Source organism: Muscardinus avellanarius, assembly GCF_963383645.1.
Source record: "Muscardinus avellanarius genome assembly, chromosome: 6".
In the NCBI taxonomy this organism is placed as follows: Eukaryota; Metazoa; Chordata; class Mammalia; order Rodentia; family Gliridae; genus Muscardinus; species Muscardinus avellanarius.
The window spans coordinates 136,951,120-136,966,613 of NC_137791.1; the positions used below are offsets into that span (position 1 = coordinate 136,951,120).

General features: G+C 59.0%; 1 protein-coding gene across 1 annotated transcript in view; it reads right to left on the reverse strand.

Moving 5' to 3' along the window:
- ABLIM2 (actin binding LIM protein family member 2) overlaps positions 1 to 15,494 on the reverse strand; it is a gene marked incomplete at both ends in the record, with an annotated part of 96,784 nt that overhangs the window by 29,689 nt on the left and 51,601 nt on the right. Inside the window, 6 exons of the mRNA XM_080697287.1 lie at positions 2,895 to 3,033; positions 3,756 to 3,808; positions 8,193 to 8,246; positions 8,690 to 8,791; positions 13,067 to 13,165; positions 15,148 to 15,268. Coding sequence (XP_080553413.1) covers positions 2,895 to 3,033; positions 3,756 to 3,808; positions 8,193 to 8,246; positions 8,690 to 8,791; positions 13,067 to 13,165; positions 15,148 to 15,268 — 568 coding nt within the window. The remainder of the gene's footprint in view (positions 1 to 2,894; positions 3,034 to 3,755; positions 3,809 to 8,192; positions 8,247 to 8,689; positions 8,792 to 13,066; positions 13,166 to 15,147; positions 15,269 to 15,494) is intronic.

Consider the following 15,494-nt stretch of genomic DNA (forward strand, 5'->3'; position numbering starts at 1 on the left):
GGAAGGCTCTCTTCAAGCCTTGTTCTTAGAGCAAAGCAAACCCCATCCTTTCCTGCGCAGAAACGGGGTCCTTAGATAACACAGACTACTGTGCATAGTCCAGATAACACCTATATGTAATCAAAAAGGAAAATAAAAGTAGTCTCAAATAAAATACGGACTTCTCTAGAGAGGGTAGCAGTACCCAGCTGCGAGCCCCTGCCTGACTGGACAGGGACGTCCCGCTGGGCTGTTAGTCCACTGCACCTGGCCACCTAGCCCCAGTCTAGCTCCTCAGTAAATATGGGGTGGAAGGATGAATGCAGGGCGGCCTGGACCAGTCCCGGCGGGATATCGGATGGTGCCGTGCGTGGGGCGAGGCTGTGGCCAGGTGGGCAGGCGGCAGAAGGATACACAGGTGCTCCTCCCACCAGCACCCGCCTCTCCCGGCTGCCTGCTACTCCAGGCCGGGCACCACTGGCATATTTTCTGTCCCCCCCCCAGCGGCCTGCTCAGTGTCTGGCACAGAGTGGGTGCTCAATAAATACCCGTTGAATTCAATGCATCTCAATTCAACCAACATTTATTGGGCGCCCACCGTGTTGAGTGTCACAATCCTGCCTTCCGTGGGCACTACAGACAGAAGTCCCCGGGGCGCAGGTGGGTGCGCCTTGCCGTGTGCAAACGCTTTGCTTGCTAACAGCAAATGAGTCTGGTGCTGGGGGGCTACCTTGGGAAGACTTGGTGAGATGCGGAAGAGCCGGGAGAAGGGAGGATGGACACCGCTCCCCTCCCCAGGATCGCTCACGAGGCTGGCAGACAGCAAGGTCGCCTGCCTTGCCCGCCTGCTCCTCGGTCCTCTTCCATGAATGTCAGGAAGCGAGGCGCCCGTCATCACAGACATAAGGGCACAGCGGGAGCCGCCAGACACCCTGTGAAACCTGCTCAGGGATGAACGACATTGGCCCCATAGACAGGGAAGGCAGATGCGACCCTGCCCGGGGCACAGAGCAGGCTCCGCAGAGGCGTGGGCAACCAGGCAGCGTTTGCATCATGGGGAGGTCTCCCAGGTGAACTGTCAGGCACTGCACAGGCAGTGGGGTTCCTGCGGGTCAGCCACACCTGCACAATGCCCACCTCGCTCCCATCTGCGGCCACAGGGCGGCTTGCGATGGGGGCACAGCAGGGGCACAGACGACCCACAAGCTCTGAGTGTGGGTGGCCCAGCCTGGCCACAGGGGCCAACACCTGTCACCTCCTGAGCCCCGGGCTAGCCCAGGGCACCCTGGTTCTGGCTTCTGTAGCTGAGGAAGTGGTACAGAGGCGAAGGCCACAGACACAGGTCACACGGAAAGGTGGGGGCGGAGGGAGAGCCCCAGAGGCGCCATCCCCAACTCAGGCTTCTCCCCACATGGGGCCCCTCCTTCCTCAGTCTGGGGAGAGTCCAGGAGGTCCTGGGCAGTAACCAGGCTGGCAGAAGAGGCCTGCCTGCCCCAGCAGGGCAAGGCCAGAGGCTAGGAAAAACCTCCTTGAGACGGCACACAGTTTCAGTCCTGGGGCTCACAGCTGGACGCTGAGGGCACACGAGGCAGGGGGGGCTCTGGGCAGCTCCTGAGCTGGTGCAGGGAGATGCTACCTCCAAACAAAAGTCTGAGAGACACGCGGAGTTCCTGGCAGGAAGGCCCGTGACGAGGCCCAGCCTGCGGGCCAGCGCTGCACTGGGGCAGTGCTCCCTGGGGCATAGAGAGGACTGGGGAGGCGGCCACCTTGGGAGGCACAGGCGGGCAAGGAGGAACCAACCTCCCCTCCCCTCGCCCTGGCTACCACGTCTCCTGCAGGCTCCAGTTGCCCCTCCCTGGGGGACTATCTGGTGTGATGTCCCATGTCGACATCAGCCTGTGCACCTGCTCGGAGCCCCCGATGTGCAGAGGGCTGTGCGCGCAGGGGGAGGCATCAGATGTCTGCCTCCCAGAGTCCCAGGACAGCCCTGCCTTGGCTGTGCGCGGTGGACACTTGCACACAGACAGCATGGTCTCCAGCTCCACCCCCCAACTCCGCCCTCTCATGCAGGCACTTTACAGTTTGCAGCGGGAGCACCGCACAGTTTACAGGCGGGAGGATGAGGATGAGGGTGAGGATGGGGAGGTATCTGTTTACTGAGCATCTACTACCTGCCAGGCAAGGCGCCACCTGCATAGCGAATATGAGTCCTCAGGACCCGTGAGGAGGTCAGGGGACAGATCACAGCCACACGGGTGGCCGGATTTGATCTGGGGCAGGTTGCCCTGGGAAACCAGGCTCCCAGCCAACCACCTCCCATGCCTCCGCTCCCAGCCTCAGCCCCAGACCCCAGGACTGCTGCTGCGAGGCCTGGCGAGCCCGCGGAGGCCTGTGGTTGGCTGTCACCTGGGATTTGCAGCATCTTGTGGGAACGCTGAGCATTTCCTCTGCATTTGCCAGTTACCCCCAATTCAGTCACCCCAAGAGAGCCAGACAGGCATTAGCTTTGTCTCAGAGTCTAAGGCAACACCTGGGTCCTCAGGACACCACAGGAGAGTGGACAGTGCCCGGCCCCCGCCCAGCTGGACCTGCCTCCTGGACCATGCCCACGTCTGCTCTGTAGGGAGCGGCCCTGAAGGCCTTTTCCTAGCATGCTTGGGGGTGGGGGCGGCTGGCTTTCTGCTCTGGCATGGGCTCTGGGAGCAGCAGCAGGGGGCGCTGTGTGGTGGTGCCCTGTGGGCACACCAGCTACCACATGTGCCAGGGAGGCCCGAGTGGCAGGGGCCTGGTGTGACTTATGTGTGTTGCTTCCTGAGCGAGGCTGGGGCTTGGGGAGGGGGCTCGCTGGGCTGTGGGCCCCCTCGCCCAAGGCCTCCCATGCACATCACAGCTCCTGGCTCAGAAGAACCACTCACGCGAGTAAAAGCTGTCGCCCTGCATTCTCTGGAGCGGGTCCTGCTCGGTCCCGCTGCTGTGAGACAGAGACTGGCTGTCCAGGTCTGGAGAGTTCGTCCTGGTGTCTGCGTCCCCCTTAAGCAGCAGCCAGCTGGTCTTCTGCAAACAAAGGAAAAAGAGGTCCTGTGAATTTTGAGGTCATCTGCGATGGTGATTAGCATCTCCCCAGAACCTTCTAGCTTGGCAAGGCGGCCCTACGGTGAGGAAAAAACTCAGTAGGTGAGGGCCTGGCTTTTAATAAGCTGAGGGTGCCTCGCCCCTGGGCTCTATGGCCGTGACGCGCGTGGGGACACGCTGCTGCTTTGTTTATAGAGAGAAAACTGAGGCTCAGGGAGGCTGGGACTGGAGGACAGGTGAGGCGGCCCAAGTGCAGCCCTGGCCTCCTTCCCTTCCCCTCCTGTTTCCTTAAAGATGAGGGAGGGGGCCTGACGGGGCAGCCTGCCACGTCCGAGTCTCTGGAACATATCCACACCCACGCGCAGCCTCCTCCGCCCTGTTCCCGCAACTGCGCAGCTGCGCCACAGAGGCAGGGCTGCAGGTGTGAGATGCTTGCCCTCCGGCCCGTACCAAAAACGCCTGCCCAATCTTTCCCAGAACCATCATCCCAAATGCTCCCGAACGCTCTGTGGCTCCCTTCCCCCTTGAGCCCTCAGTTATAGAACAGTAACCGGACTGCACGGGAGACACCAGGAGGCGGGCAGGAAGAAGATGTGTTTGTCCTGACGTGTCAGGGGCGTTCGTCTTTTCGGGGCGCTAAGACAACAGAGCAAGAGAAGCCCAGAGTCCCGCTGGAGAGGCCAGAGACCTGCTCCCCGCATTACCTTCCTGTTATCCTGGTCGAAGCTGCCATCCTCCCCGTCCAAGCGCCTGGCAGCTGGAAAGAAAGTCAGCTTGTAAAGGCGGCACAGTCCGTCCTGACCATCCACTTCACAGTCACACTCAGAAATGAAAACAGATGAACCAGGTCAACAATGCGAGCGTCTTTTGGGGCTGAGGAAATGGCAGGCTGGAGCAGGCTGCCTGGGGACACTGCCGGAGGCGGGCACGTCCTGGGCAGGGGGTGACGTGAGCCAACCCCACGAGGAGAAACAGGGCCGTGCTTTCAGATGCAGACACTTGCAAGGGGACTGTGGAGGAGCAGGAGGACACGGCTGGCGAGGCCCTCGGTGACGGACGCCAGCTGGCTACGTTCCCACACCTCTGTCCCCCAGCACAGGGCTTTCTTACACTCCCCAGGAAGGGCTTCACACCATTTTGCAGATAGAAAAACCACCGTCCTGGGTGAGAGGGCAGAGGCTGATGTGACCCAGGCAGTCTGAGTCCAAAGCCCTTCCCCGGCCGTCCACCTCCCAGCCTGCTGCCCAGAAAGCACAGAACAGTGAGCAAACTGTCGCTGGAGAAAGTCCGTGAAGAACAGTAAAGAACTGACGAAATGGAACCAGAAACGAGCTTAATAAAACAGAGCAGGCCAGAGTTCACTTCCTAGCAGTACTTAAAAAAAAACAACTAAGATATTGTCTGCAGCATTTGAGGAGAGGCTGACGTTATTTCCAACCAAGACTAAGCAAAGAAAGCACACGGGCATGCTGACACGCCTGGGCATCCAGCCGCACACGGGGACACCAGCCCCATAGCACACGGGGCATGCTGACACGCCTGGGCATCCAGCCGCACACGGGGACACCAGCCCCATAGCACACGGGGCATGCTGACACGCCTGGGCATCCAGCCGCACACGGGGACACCAGCCCCATAGCACACGGGGCATGCTGACACGCCTGGGCATCCAGCCGCACACAGGGACACCAACCCCATGCGGGGACCGTTCAGCAGAAACCCGTGTCCTTCCCCGTGTGCCGCGGGAGCCGAGGCCTCAGTGAGGCCGCTGAGGGAGGGCGTCTTACCTGCAGCCTGCGGCGGGCTTGGGCCTGTCGGTGTTTTGGAGCCCCCTGCCTCCTGCACCACCAAGGACAAGACTGATACCAGGCCAGAGAGCTTGGAAATTGGGGATTGGGCTACAGAACCTTGACAAGATAAGGCCAGAATTGAAGACTGAGCACTTCCTTCTGGAAACACTGACATTTCCTGACTCTCAATAGCTACCTGAACCCCTTTCTCCCAGGAGAGAGAGCTTTTCGAGGTGGAAATCGCAACTCTGCTCTCCCCCTTCCCAGAGCTGAACTGAGAGGCGCCTCCTGAGGCGGCCATGGAGACAGGGAGGGGCAGGGCACGGCAGCATGGCGCCCTGGTGCCTGGGCAGTGGCCGTCACCAGGCGGCAGTGCCCTCAGGGTAGCCACACATCCACCCTGACTCTTGGCAGCTGCCCAATCAGCTGCAGGGACAAGCGGCCAGAGGGCCTTGGGCGCTGATGGCTCTGCCACTGTCCACACAGAGAAGGCCCCAGCTGACGCCACTGCCAATAATAGCCAAGCGCAGAGGCCCAGAACAGAAAAGGCCTGCCACCCTTGGGAAAATCGACAAGAGCAAAATCAAACGATGCACAAACCTACAAGTGCCAAGTCACTATGGCTCCATTCGAGGGGCTCTCGGGATGTGAGGAGCTCAGCTGCCCTGCTCCCAGGACTTCACCCAGCGTAAGACAACAGGCTGGCCGACAGCCAGTGCCATCAGCTGACAGGGGTGTCCTGCCGAGACCCAGCAAGTCCCGCGCCAACCTGGCTGCCCCAGGTCTAGTCAGCCAGGCCCGGGGTAAGGCCCGCAGACCATGCCATCGGTTCTCTTGAGAACCAGGAGCTGGGCAGGCAAATACGAGAAAGCGGCACTTTGCATTACGGTGGCATGCCTTCTTAACGGCTCTGAGCCTCGGTTTCTGGATCTGCCAAGTGGGTGACTGCCACCCTCCCCTCCAAGTCGTGAGGACCCACCAGGGACTTGGGGAATGTGGGATACTGCAGGACTCGGCTGTGAGGCTGGGAACCAGGAATAGGCCGGAGTCCGCCTTCCAGGAGACGTGTGGCCTGCGTTCTGGGGTGTGAGGATGGCAGACAGATACAGGATGGCAAGAGGAAGAGAGCTGGTGTCCTGCGTGTCACACCGAGGTTCCTTTTGAGCCGGGGTGAAGGCTGACCCCCTGGCCCCACCATCCTCGGGGTCTGTGTCAGAGGCATTGCAAGGAGACTGAGATGTCTGGAACTTCCTTTCTGGATGCAGAACAGGCTGGCCTTCCCTCCTTCCGTACGCGTCCTAGCATTCACTCACATCCTAACATCCATGGCGTGTTAGGCACCCCTAACTCTCACTTACTTATTTCTACCCACTTGGTCACCTACTCTTTTAGCCTCCACCGCCCACACCCATCTGTTCATCCATCCATCCATCTGCCCATTTTTTCGTCTGTCTGTCTGTCCATCTACTCACCGTCTACCTGTTCAACCATCCATCTATCCATCCACCCACTCATCCATCCACTCATTCTCCCATCAACCCATCTACTCATCCACCCACTCATCCATCCATCCGTTAGTCCATCCACACATCCACTTGTCCATCCATGTGTCAGTCCATCCAACTATCTGTCTGTTTGTCCATCCGCCCATCCATTTCCATCCTCCCACCTGTCCATCCATCCATCCATCCATCCCCCACCTGCCCATCAATTCACCCATCCATTTTTCTATCTACCCATCTACCCATCCATCCACCCACTTATCTTTCCACCCACCCACCCACTTCTCCACCCACCCAGCCAGCCACTTATCCCTCTCCGTCCTCTCCAACCCCTCTGCCCACTCACGCACCCACTCACCCACCTGCTCCTCCCTGTCTGCCCTCCCCTTGCTACTTGGCCCTTCAGCCTTTGCTGCCTTTCTCCCCCGAGTGCCCAGTGTGTCCTGAGCCCGGGGATGCGAAACCCCAGCCCTGCCTTTGTCCTTCAGAAGCTCCCGGGCCGGGGTGGACAAGCCTACACGAAAGTTGAAGGACAAGTACTGTGAACGGGGGACTCAGCCCAGAGGTGCTGCCTGAGAACATGCATCATGTGATGAGAACCTGCTGTATGCCTATGCATGGAGAGGCCCCGTGTCCTGGAAAACGTGTTGCCAGAGATCAGTTAGCTGTGGGCCTCGCTTCGCCATCAGGGAGGCTGAGGCCCAGAGGCAGGCGGCACAGCCAGAAACCCGAACCTCGTCTGCTCCCTAGCCCTGTTCTGGGGTGCCAGCTAGTCTCTGCAGCCACAGGAGTCGTGGCTGGGGTCAACCGAATCTCTGCCTCCAGCATAGAACCAGTCCTGTCAATGTCTGCAAGCGCCAGAAGCAAGACAGGGCTCTCGGAGCTGGGCTCCAGCTGGCACCGGGCAGGCACACTCTCTGAGGGATGGAGTGGACAGGAACCTGGGAAGGTCTGCCTGGAGGGCAAGGCTCTGTGTGGCCTGACCAGTGACCCCTGAGCACCTCCAGCCAGACCCGGGAGCACTCTCAGAGGAGACTACCTAAAAGCCTGTCAACGTGGGATGTGGTGGTTTTTCTTGGGTGGAGCTAGACAAGAACTTCCAACGTGGGAATCCCCCTTCCTACTCACGACACCATGCCAGCCTCTATCCTCATTGTCTGATGAGCCCTCACAACAGCCTGGGAGAAGGGTGGCCCTGCTTTGCTGACCAGGAGACAGAGGCTCAGAAGCACGGAAAAGCATGCCCGATCACCCGGAAATTCCAATGCGGTGCCTTCGTTCCCGCTCCGTGTCCCCAGCAATCAGCGTGGACAGGAGGCGGGGCCAGAGGACCAAGAGGCGCCCTCACCCCTGAGCATCTCCATGTGCTATTGCGGATGCGAGGGGGCCTTTAACTGGGGGTGGGCAGTCGGCTCTACTGTCGGAACCCTCCAAGCACAGGACCCGAACCCTCACTATGGGGTAAGCGCCTGGATCCAGGTGGTTCTGTTTGCTACAGATCGGGCCCATCAGAAAGGGTCAGGGGTCAAGGAGCCCCTGCCCCTCCCCATCTTGGCCGGGTCAACTTGGCTGCCTCCTCTGGAGTAGCAGAATCCACGGATGAGCCCGGGCCCCGTCTGAGGGGCAGTCGCCTCCGCGTACAGCGTGCACAGACGTCCACAGGCAGACCGCCGCCGTGATTTACAGAACAGGGCCTCTCAGGTGAATTTGCGCTTAGTAACCACACAGCCCAGGCCTCCCCGTGTGCCTCGGCCGCACCGGTGGGGACACAGCAGAGGGTGCATTCAGAAGCCAGAGGGCGCGTGACAGGCATGCAGGGGCGAACGGAGGCGGCAGAATCCAACTGTACCATGCTGTTTGTAGATAGGGGGTTTCCTATAGATGTTATCTTTTACGCCAGTGTCTGGGAGAGAAGAAAGAAGAAGGAAAGAACAGGAGGGTGAACAGGCAAATGGTGGCGCTCCACGCCCACAGCTTTCGTCAGCAGCAGCAGCACCGCGCCGGCCCTGCAACCACCAGGGAGGATCTGGCACCCTGCAAGCGGCTGATGAAAGCCCCGCACCTCAAGTCAAGCACCCCCGCTCCAGCCACCGCCCTGACCTCCAGGGGACAGGGAGAGAGGAGACTAGAGAGGACGGTGAGCAGGGTGCCGGGGTGACTGTGTGCAGCCAGCTCAGAAGCCCCTCTTCTCCACCCTGTTTGGGGGAGGCAGAAGTGTCCCCTTGGGCTTGTGGGGCTTGGCGAGAAACTCAAACATGCGTCAGTTTGGGGGAGGAGCAAGAGGCTTGGGGGTCACATCATAGGACACCGGCTTCACCACTAGGGCCACAGCATGCGGGGGCCTACCTGGGACGTGGAAGTGGCGAGGCGCCTGCTGGTAGGTGGAGGAAGGAGGCCTGCTGTCCGAGAGCACCGACAGGCTGGGGGTGCTGCGGCCGCTTTCGCTGCCTTCAGACGGGAGCGCAAGCACAGCAGATAGGGATGGAAAAGCAGAACAGAGCATCTCAAGGGAGACCCACAGTGAGCCCCATCTCTCCAGCCGGAGGGACAGCCCGGACCCTGAGCCCAGAGGGTGTGGTCCCCAGCGACTCCTGCAGACCAGGGCCCGGTGGCTTGCTAATCCAACCTGCCTTGAACCCCGCGCAGCGGCCCCTGGCAAGGGAGCAGCGGGCAGAGGGCCAGAGCCTGTGAGCACGGGGTGAGCCTGCCGCCTGGGCAGAGCCCGGGGTCCTGGGGCTGTGCCAAGGGAACCGCAAACTCGCCAACTCTAGGCCCGCCTTCCTAATTACCCCCGTGGAAGGTGCTGCTTCTCCTGAGAATCTACACATCAGCTGCAGAAATAGGAAGGACCGAGGTGCTGGAATGAGTAAAAGAGGCCCTGGAAGCCACTAAGTAACATGTTACCAGCTACAGAGTAAGACTGGCCTGGGTCAGGTGCCGCCTTCCTAAAGGCACGCTTTTAGGACGCCAAAGGGAACATTCTCTGGCCCCAGCTCTGGTCCTTTCCCTCATCTGGAACTGTATTTCTGTCCTACAGAGGAGGTTGGATCATGAGGTTGCCTAAGGGGACAGTGGGGCTCCTGGGTGAACACCCCGTGCCCCCACAGCCACGGAGGAATGATGTAATAGATGGGATGCAACAGGCAGGGTTCACTTTTGATGAGGAGGAGCACACCGATAGGCAGGCGCCCCAGAGCCATGGTGAGCCTTGGGAAACCCCACAGGGTGCTGGGGGACAGCCCGGCAAGGGAGGGGGCGCTTTGCACCGAGACCCTCCCCACTGTGCAGCCCATCCAAGCAACAGGACCCGAAAGGGACCTTGCCATGATACAGAACGTCCAGGGTGGTGAGCACCCGGTCGGGCTGGAAGTGGGTCTGTCATGGCCGTAGAAGGTTGGAGGGAGCGCCCGCCTGGTGCCATGGGCTGGGTGCAGTGGGGGCCAGCTTGAGCAATCCCCGGCCAGCCATCTGCACCAGCTGACTCCAGCTTCTAGCCTCTTCTACCACCTGAGTGTGAGCGTGAATTTCACCTGCCATGGTGGCTGTAACAAGATCTGTCCCTAGGGCAGGACTCCGTTCTGCTGCTCCCTGGGGCCTTCACCCTAAGGCAGGGTGGGCACAGAAGTAGGGGCTTGGAAACACGGATCTGTGTAAATTTCAGAACTGCTGAAGACTGTTGACATCAGGTACTATCGCTAACCCCAGCATTCGGGAGGCTAAGACAGGAGGATCACGGTTCATAGGCAGCCTCAGCTACTAGTGAGGCCCTTTGCAACTCAGTGAGGCCCTGTTTCAAGATAAAGAATAAAAAATAGGGCAGGGGGTGTAGCTTGGAGGTCGAATGCCCCTGGGTTCTATCCCCAGTAATGCCACCTGGGTCAGCCTGAGAGGGCACTGGGATTACAAGTGTGTGCCACCACGCCCAGCTTATTCCTTGCCAACTTAATTTAAATACATGCGTTGGTTTGGGACAGTTCTGGGTAGCTCCTACGCACCTCCGTGTTATCTGGGCCGCCCTTTATGTGGTCTGCGCCTGTCCCCCCGATGGGCTCTTCCTGCCCCAGGACCTCCAGGCACCTCACATTGGACGTCACAACCCCCAGCGCCTCCTGGTATGACAGGTTCACAGGTTCTCTTTGATTTTCATGACTGTGATGCCCCTGAGGAGGACTGGCCAGGTGTTCTGTGGGACACACGTCAGTGGGATCTGTCTGGTATTTTCCTCGTGGGGACGCTGGGCTCTGGGTTTGGGGCACAGACCGCAGGGTGAAGCAGCATCTGGTCATGTCACCTCAAGGCACCTGCTGTTCACAGGACGCGGTGCTGGCCCGTGGGTGGTGCTTCCCAGAATCCTCTGGGAAGGCAACTTTGCTTCCACCCACTTTTTTTTTGGTGCTGTAATTGAACCCAGGGGCTCTCTACCACAGAGCTACACCCAGGGCCTTTTCATTTTTTATTTTGAAACAAGATCTAAGTTACCACACACTGGTCTTGAACTGCGATCCTCTTGTCTCAGCCTCCCCAATACTGGGGTTATGGGTGTGTGCACCATACCCGGCCCCTTTCTCTTCCTTTCTGGGAGGAATCCACCTTGAGCAGCCCCTGTCCACGCTGTGGGGTGGGGTACGCCACCTCTGTGGGCGAGCACCTCCATGCTCTCCCTGGAGTTCTCTTGTATGGGAGAGAGTTGCCTCCACCCACAGCTGTCTGTTCCTAGAGTGCGCCATTCCATCAGCGTGAGCTCACGGGCCTTTTCCTCTCGCTCTTGTTTACGACGATGTTTGTCGTTTATGGCTCACCTAGGCCCACTGTGGTCATGGTGCTCTTGGCTGGTGCTGGGTATAGTTTCTCAAGAAATCAGCAAAGCGAATTTGGCTTCATAACCAAGATGCGAGCAGGCGGTCAGCTGCAGCGCCCCGTGAGGCGGGGGCCCAGGATGGGGGCCCGCTTTTGAGCTGAGAGAGGGGGCACTCAGCAGGTGAAGAGCTGCCTCCGGCACAGCGAGTCGGCGGGGAAGCGGGCCTTGGCCTTCCAGAGAGCCTGCCCCGAGCTGTGAGGATGGGGACTGTGGAGAGTCATTCGGGAACCTCGAGAAAGTCACTGCTGTGTCCGCGAACGCTCTGGTTTATTGTGATGTCTTTGTCAGCTGGGCTGTGTAACAAAATCTCCCGCATGGGCCTTCAACAGCATTTTCTCATGGTCCTGAGAGCAACCTGCAAGACTGAGTTCTTCCCTTCTCTCTCTTTCCTTTTCTCTCAAGCCCTGGCCCCTTCATCTTCCCCAGGATCAACAGTGCCCATGTTTCGCAGCCACGGTCAGGCAAGGAGTGGCCTCAAATGCCTTTCTTACTAGCTTGTTGACGGCCTCCTTGTGCTCAGGCGCCTTTTTTTTTTTTTTTTTTTTTTTTGAGTTTGTACAGAGAGAAAGATGTCCAGAACCTCTTCCTCTTTTTTTTTTTCTTTTGGTGGTACTGGGGTTCCTGGAAACCCTTCTACCTCCGGGCTACACTCCCAGACCTATTTTTATACTTTTTTATTTGGAAACAGGGTCTCTTAAGCCAGCGCGGCTGGCTTCGAACCTGTGCGATCCTCCTGTCTCTGCCTCCCAAGCGCGGGGATTGCAAGCGTGCGCCACCACGCCCGGCCCTCTTCCACTTCTTACAAGGCCACTGGCACTCATGGATTAGGGCTCTGCCTGGTAACCCCCTGTAACCTTCAGCATCTTCTTAGAGGGCTTTTCTCCAAACACAGTCATGTGGGTTGGCGTGCTGGGGGGTCAGGTCTCCAACATTGGAATTACAGGGGGACATAATTCAGTCTCAGCATAGAGGGAAACCCAGGGTTGGCCATTCCTGCATGTGTCTCTGTGGGGACACGGACGTTGGGCAGCATTATGGTTTACATACAGACTCACGTATTGACGCTCAGAGTTGGTATAATTGAATTGTGAGGCTTGTAATTTCACGGGTGGATACCTCATTGCGATGGATCCACTGGGTGGCCACACAGGCAGGCGAGTCCCTGGGGGTGTGGCCTGGGACGGTGCTGGTGTCCTTGAGCCCCCTGGCCGGCCCTCTCTTGCTTTCCACCTCCGTGATGTGAGAGCAGAGCGTGCTCTCTCCCTCCCTCTGCTTCCCACGGCCAGGCCCTGACCTACACCCATGTAGCCCAGCCTAACGTGGACTGCACCCCTGATATCTCCAGAACTGTGAGCAAGTAAATCTTCCTTTCTCTAAGTTGTGTGGCCAGGTGTTTTGGGTCACAGCAGTAGGTTTGTTGACCAAAACAGGCGGTCCTTCTGGAAGGGCCAGGCATGGAGGCACTGGGTGTGAAGTAGGGGGTAGGAGCTAGGGCGTGGAGCTGTGTGGCTGTGCATACCGCCGTTTGCTTCACGCCCTAGCTTCTGCCCCCACGCTAGCAGTGCCCATGCCCTGCAGGGCTGACGTGGGCCTGACAGGAGCTGACGTGGGGGAGGCTCCCAGCACGGAGTGGGTGGCACCGGAGATCTCTCTCCTTTCCCTCAGCCTCTCACACCCACACCCTCCGTCTGCGCCTTTACATAACACACAGCCAGGGCTTTCCTTCTGAACACATAGTACACACCGACAGAAACGGAGCTGGACACACAAGACACACACAGTGAGGCACAGGGTGAGACAGGGCTCCGGGAAGCCATGCGGCCAACACAGGACGGCACCACAGCCCGCGGCTCTGCGCGCCTTACCTCGGAAGTAGGGGATGTAATGATGTCTGAACACGGAGGTGGGGCTTGGGTGTTGGGACAGGGAGAGGCAGCTACTGGTACCCACACTCACAGTACCAGCTGCGGGCAAGAGAGCAAGGCGTCAGCCCTGGCTGGGGACCACAGGCCTGCATCAGTCCTGGCCCCCGGTCGCTGGGAGCATCGTGCCCTCTCCTCAGGACGGCATGTCTGTTTAGGCACCGTGAGGGCAGCCATGTTGGGGCATCTCTGCTCACCTGGGGACACGTGGCCACCCCAGGGCTCCTCCGTGGGGCTCTCCTGGCACCGGCCACCCACGTCCTCACAGGCCCCAGCCCCGGCCCACCCACAGGCGCCCGTGAGCCCAGGGTCGGCACAGGGCCTCAGCAGGGCTGACCCTGCCGTCACTACCTCGCCTGCCCCGCACACGCGTTCGCTCACTCGCTCTTGCTCACTTGTTCACTCATTCACACACTCATTCATTCACTCATTCACACACTCACTCATCCACTCATTCATTCACTCACTCACTCATCCACTCATTCATTCATTCACCCACTCACTCATTCATTCACTCATTCATTCATTCACCCACTCATTCATTCACTCATTCATTCATTCACCCACTCATTCATTCACTCATCCACTCATTCATTCATTCACCCACTCACTCACTCATCCACTCATTCGTTCATTCACCCACTCACTCACTCATCCACTCATTCATTCATTCACCCACTCATTCATTCATTCACCCACTCATTCATTCACCCACTCACTCACTCATTCACCCACTCACTCACTTGTCCACTCATTCATTCATTCACTCATTCATTCACGCACCCACTCCCTCGTCCACTCACCCACTCATCCGCACGCTCAGCGCTCACCCCTCCTCCGCTCACCCAGCTCACACACCACCCAGGCTCTCAACACTTATGAGCAGGATGTACCAGGCACATTGCAAAGGGTGGATGGAAATGGTTTTGCAAATGAGTGACTTGATCTTCTCCTGGGGTGCAAAGGGAAGAGCTGTGGTCCATGGGTGTGGGAACGAGCGCGTGCACAGCTGAGAAGGAAGCTGCCTGGAGACCCGCCGAAGGCAGCAGCGTGGGCATTGTCCCTGTGGCTTTGCACACTCGGGGCGTCGAGGAGTTGCAAAGCTGAGGGAGAGCAATGCACAGGCGGTGCAGGTGGGCGCAGTGGACGGGCCGGGAGGGCCTGTGGAGGCCAGCTTTCCCATGTGGACAGCCGTCTCTGGGTGGCCACCGAGCAGCGGCTGGAGCCAATGGACGAGCACTCTCCAAGTGCCACAGCTGGGTTTGCCTCCACGAGCTCCAGGCACGCACGCTGGCACGGGCTGAGGCCTGCTGCCTGGCCTTTGTGTGTTCTATCATCTTGTCACCTCCAGCCGCTGACATGGGAGCTTGAATCTAAGTGCTCTATGCACGCCTCACGGGGCGTGAGCTTCCCAGGGGCACGCTGCCCGAGCCGGCCCTCTGGCTGCAGGGGAACTGCGGCCTTCCACCCATACGTGCCTGTCTTTGAGAGTACTAAGGATTGAACCCAGGGGCACTCTGCCACTGAGCTACACCCCAGCCCTTTTAAAATAATTTTTATTTTGAGGCAGGCTCTCACTAAGTTACGGCATGCTGGACTCGAACCTGTGATCCTCCTTCTCAGCCTCCAAGTACCAGGATTACAGGTGTGTATCCCTGCACTGGGCTGGCTTGGCTCTATGTCACTCTGTGGACAGACTCCTCTGCCCATCGTGTTCCTAGCTGCACAAAGGCACCACTTTATAACAGCATATGTTAAGCTGGGTGTGGTGGCGAGTGGTTGTAATCCCTGCGCTTGGGAGGCTGAGACAGGAGGATCACGCAGATTTGAAGCCAGCCTCTGCTGGCTTAAGATACCATGTTTCCAAATAAAAAATATAAAATAGGTCTGGGAGTGTAGCCCAGAGGTAGAAGGCCCCTGGGTTCCATCCCCAGTACCACCAGAAAAAAAAAAAAAATCAATATCAGCATATGTTACAATCAGCACAGCTTTACCAGGGCCCAAGGGGACGGGAGACCCAGTACCTGGTCGGCTGTAGTGCTGGGGTGACCGTGAGGTCGGGGTGTAGCGCCCGAGGCTGACGGAGCCGGTGGAGCTGGGGCTGGAGGTCCGGCACTGCTTGTAGGACCGGTCATCCTGATCCCCCTGGGAGGGAAGACAAGCCTCGTGAATGCCGGAGTCGAGGCACGGCCCACCCCCACCCAAAGCCCTCCGGTGTTTGCCTCCTGGCCCCAGGGATTCCTGAACACGGCCCCAAGACGGAATCCCTCTGCACTGCCAGGCCCGTCTGAACAGCCACGTGCAGCCTGGCCACGGGGCTGAGCCTGGACCGCATATCTACCGGGCATCCCCTCCACGCTGCCCCTCCAGG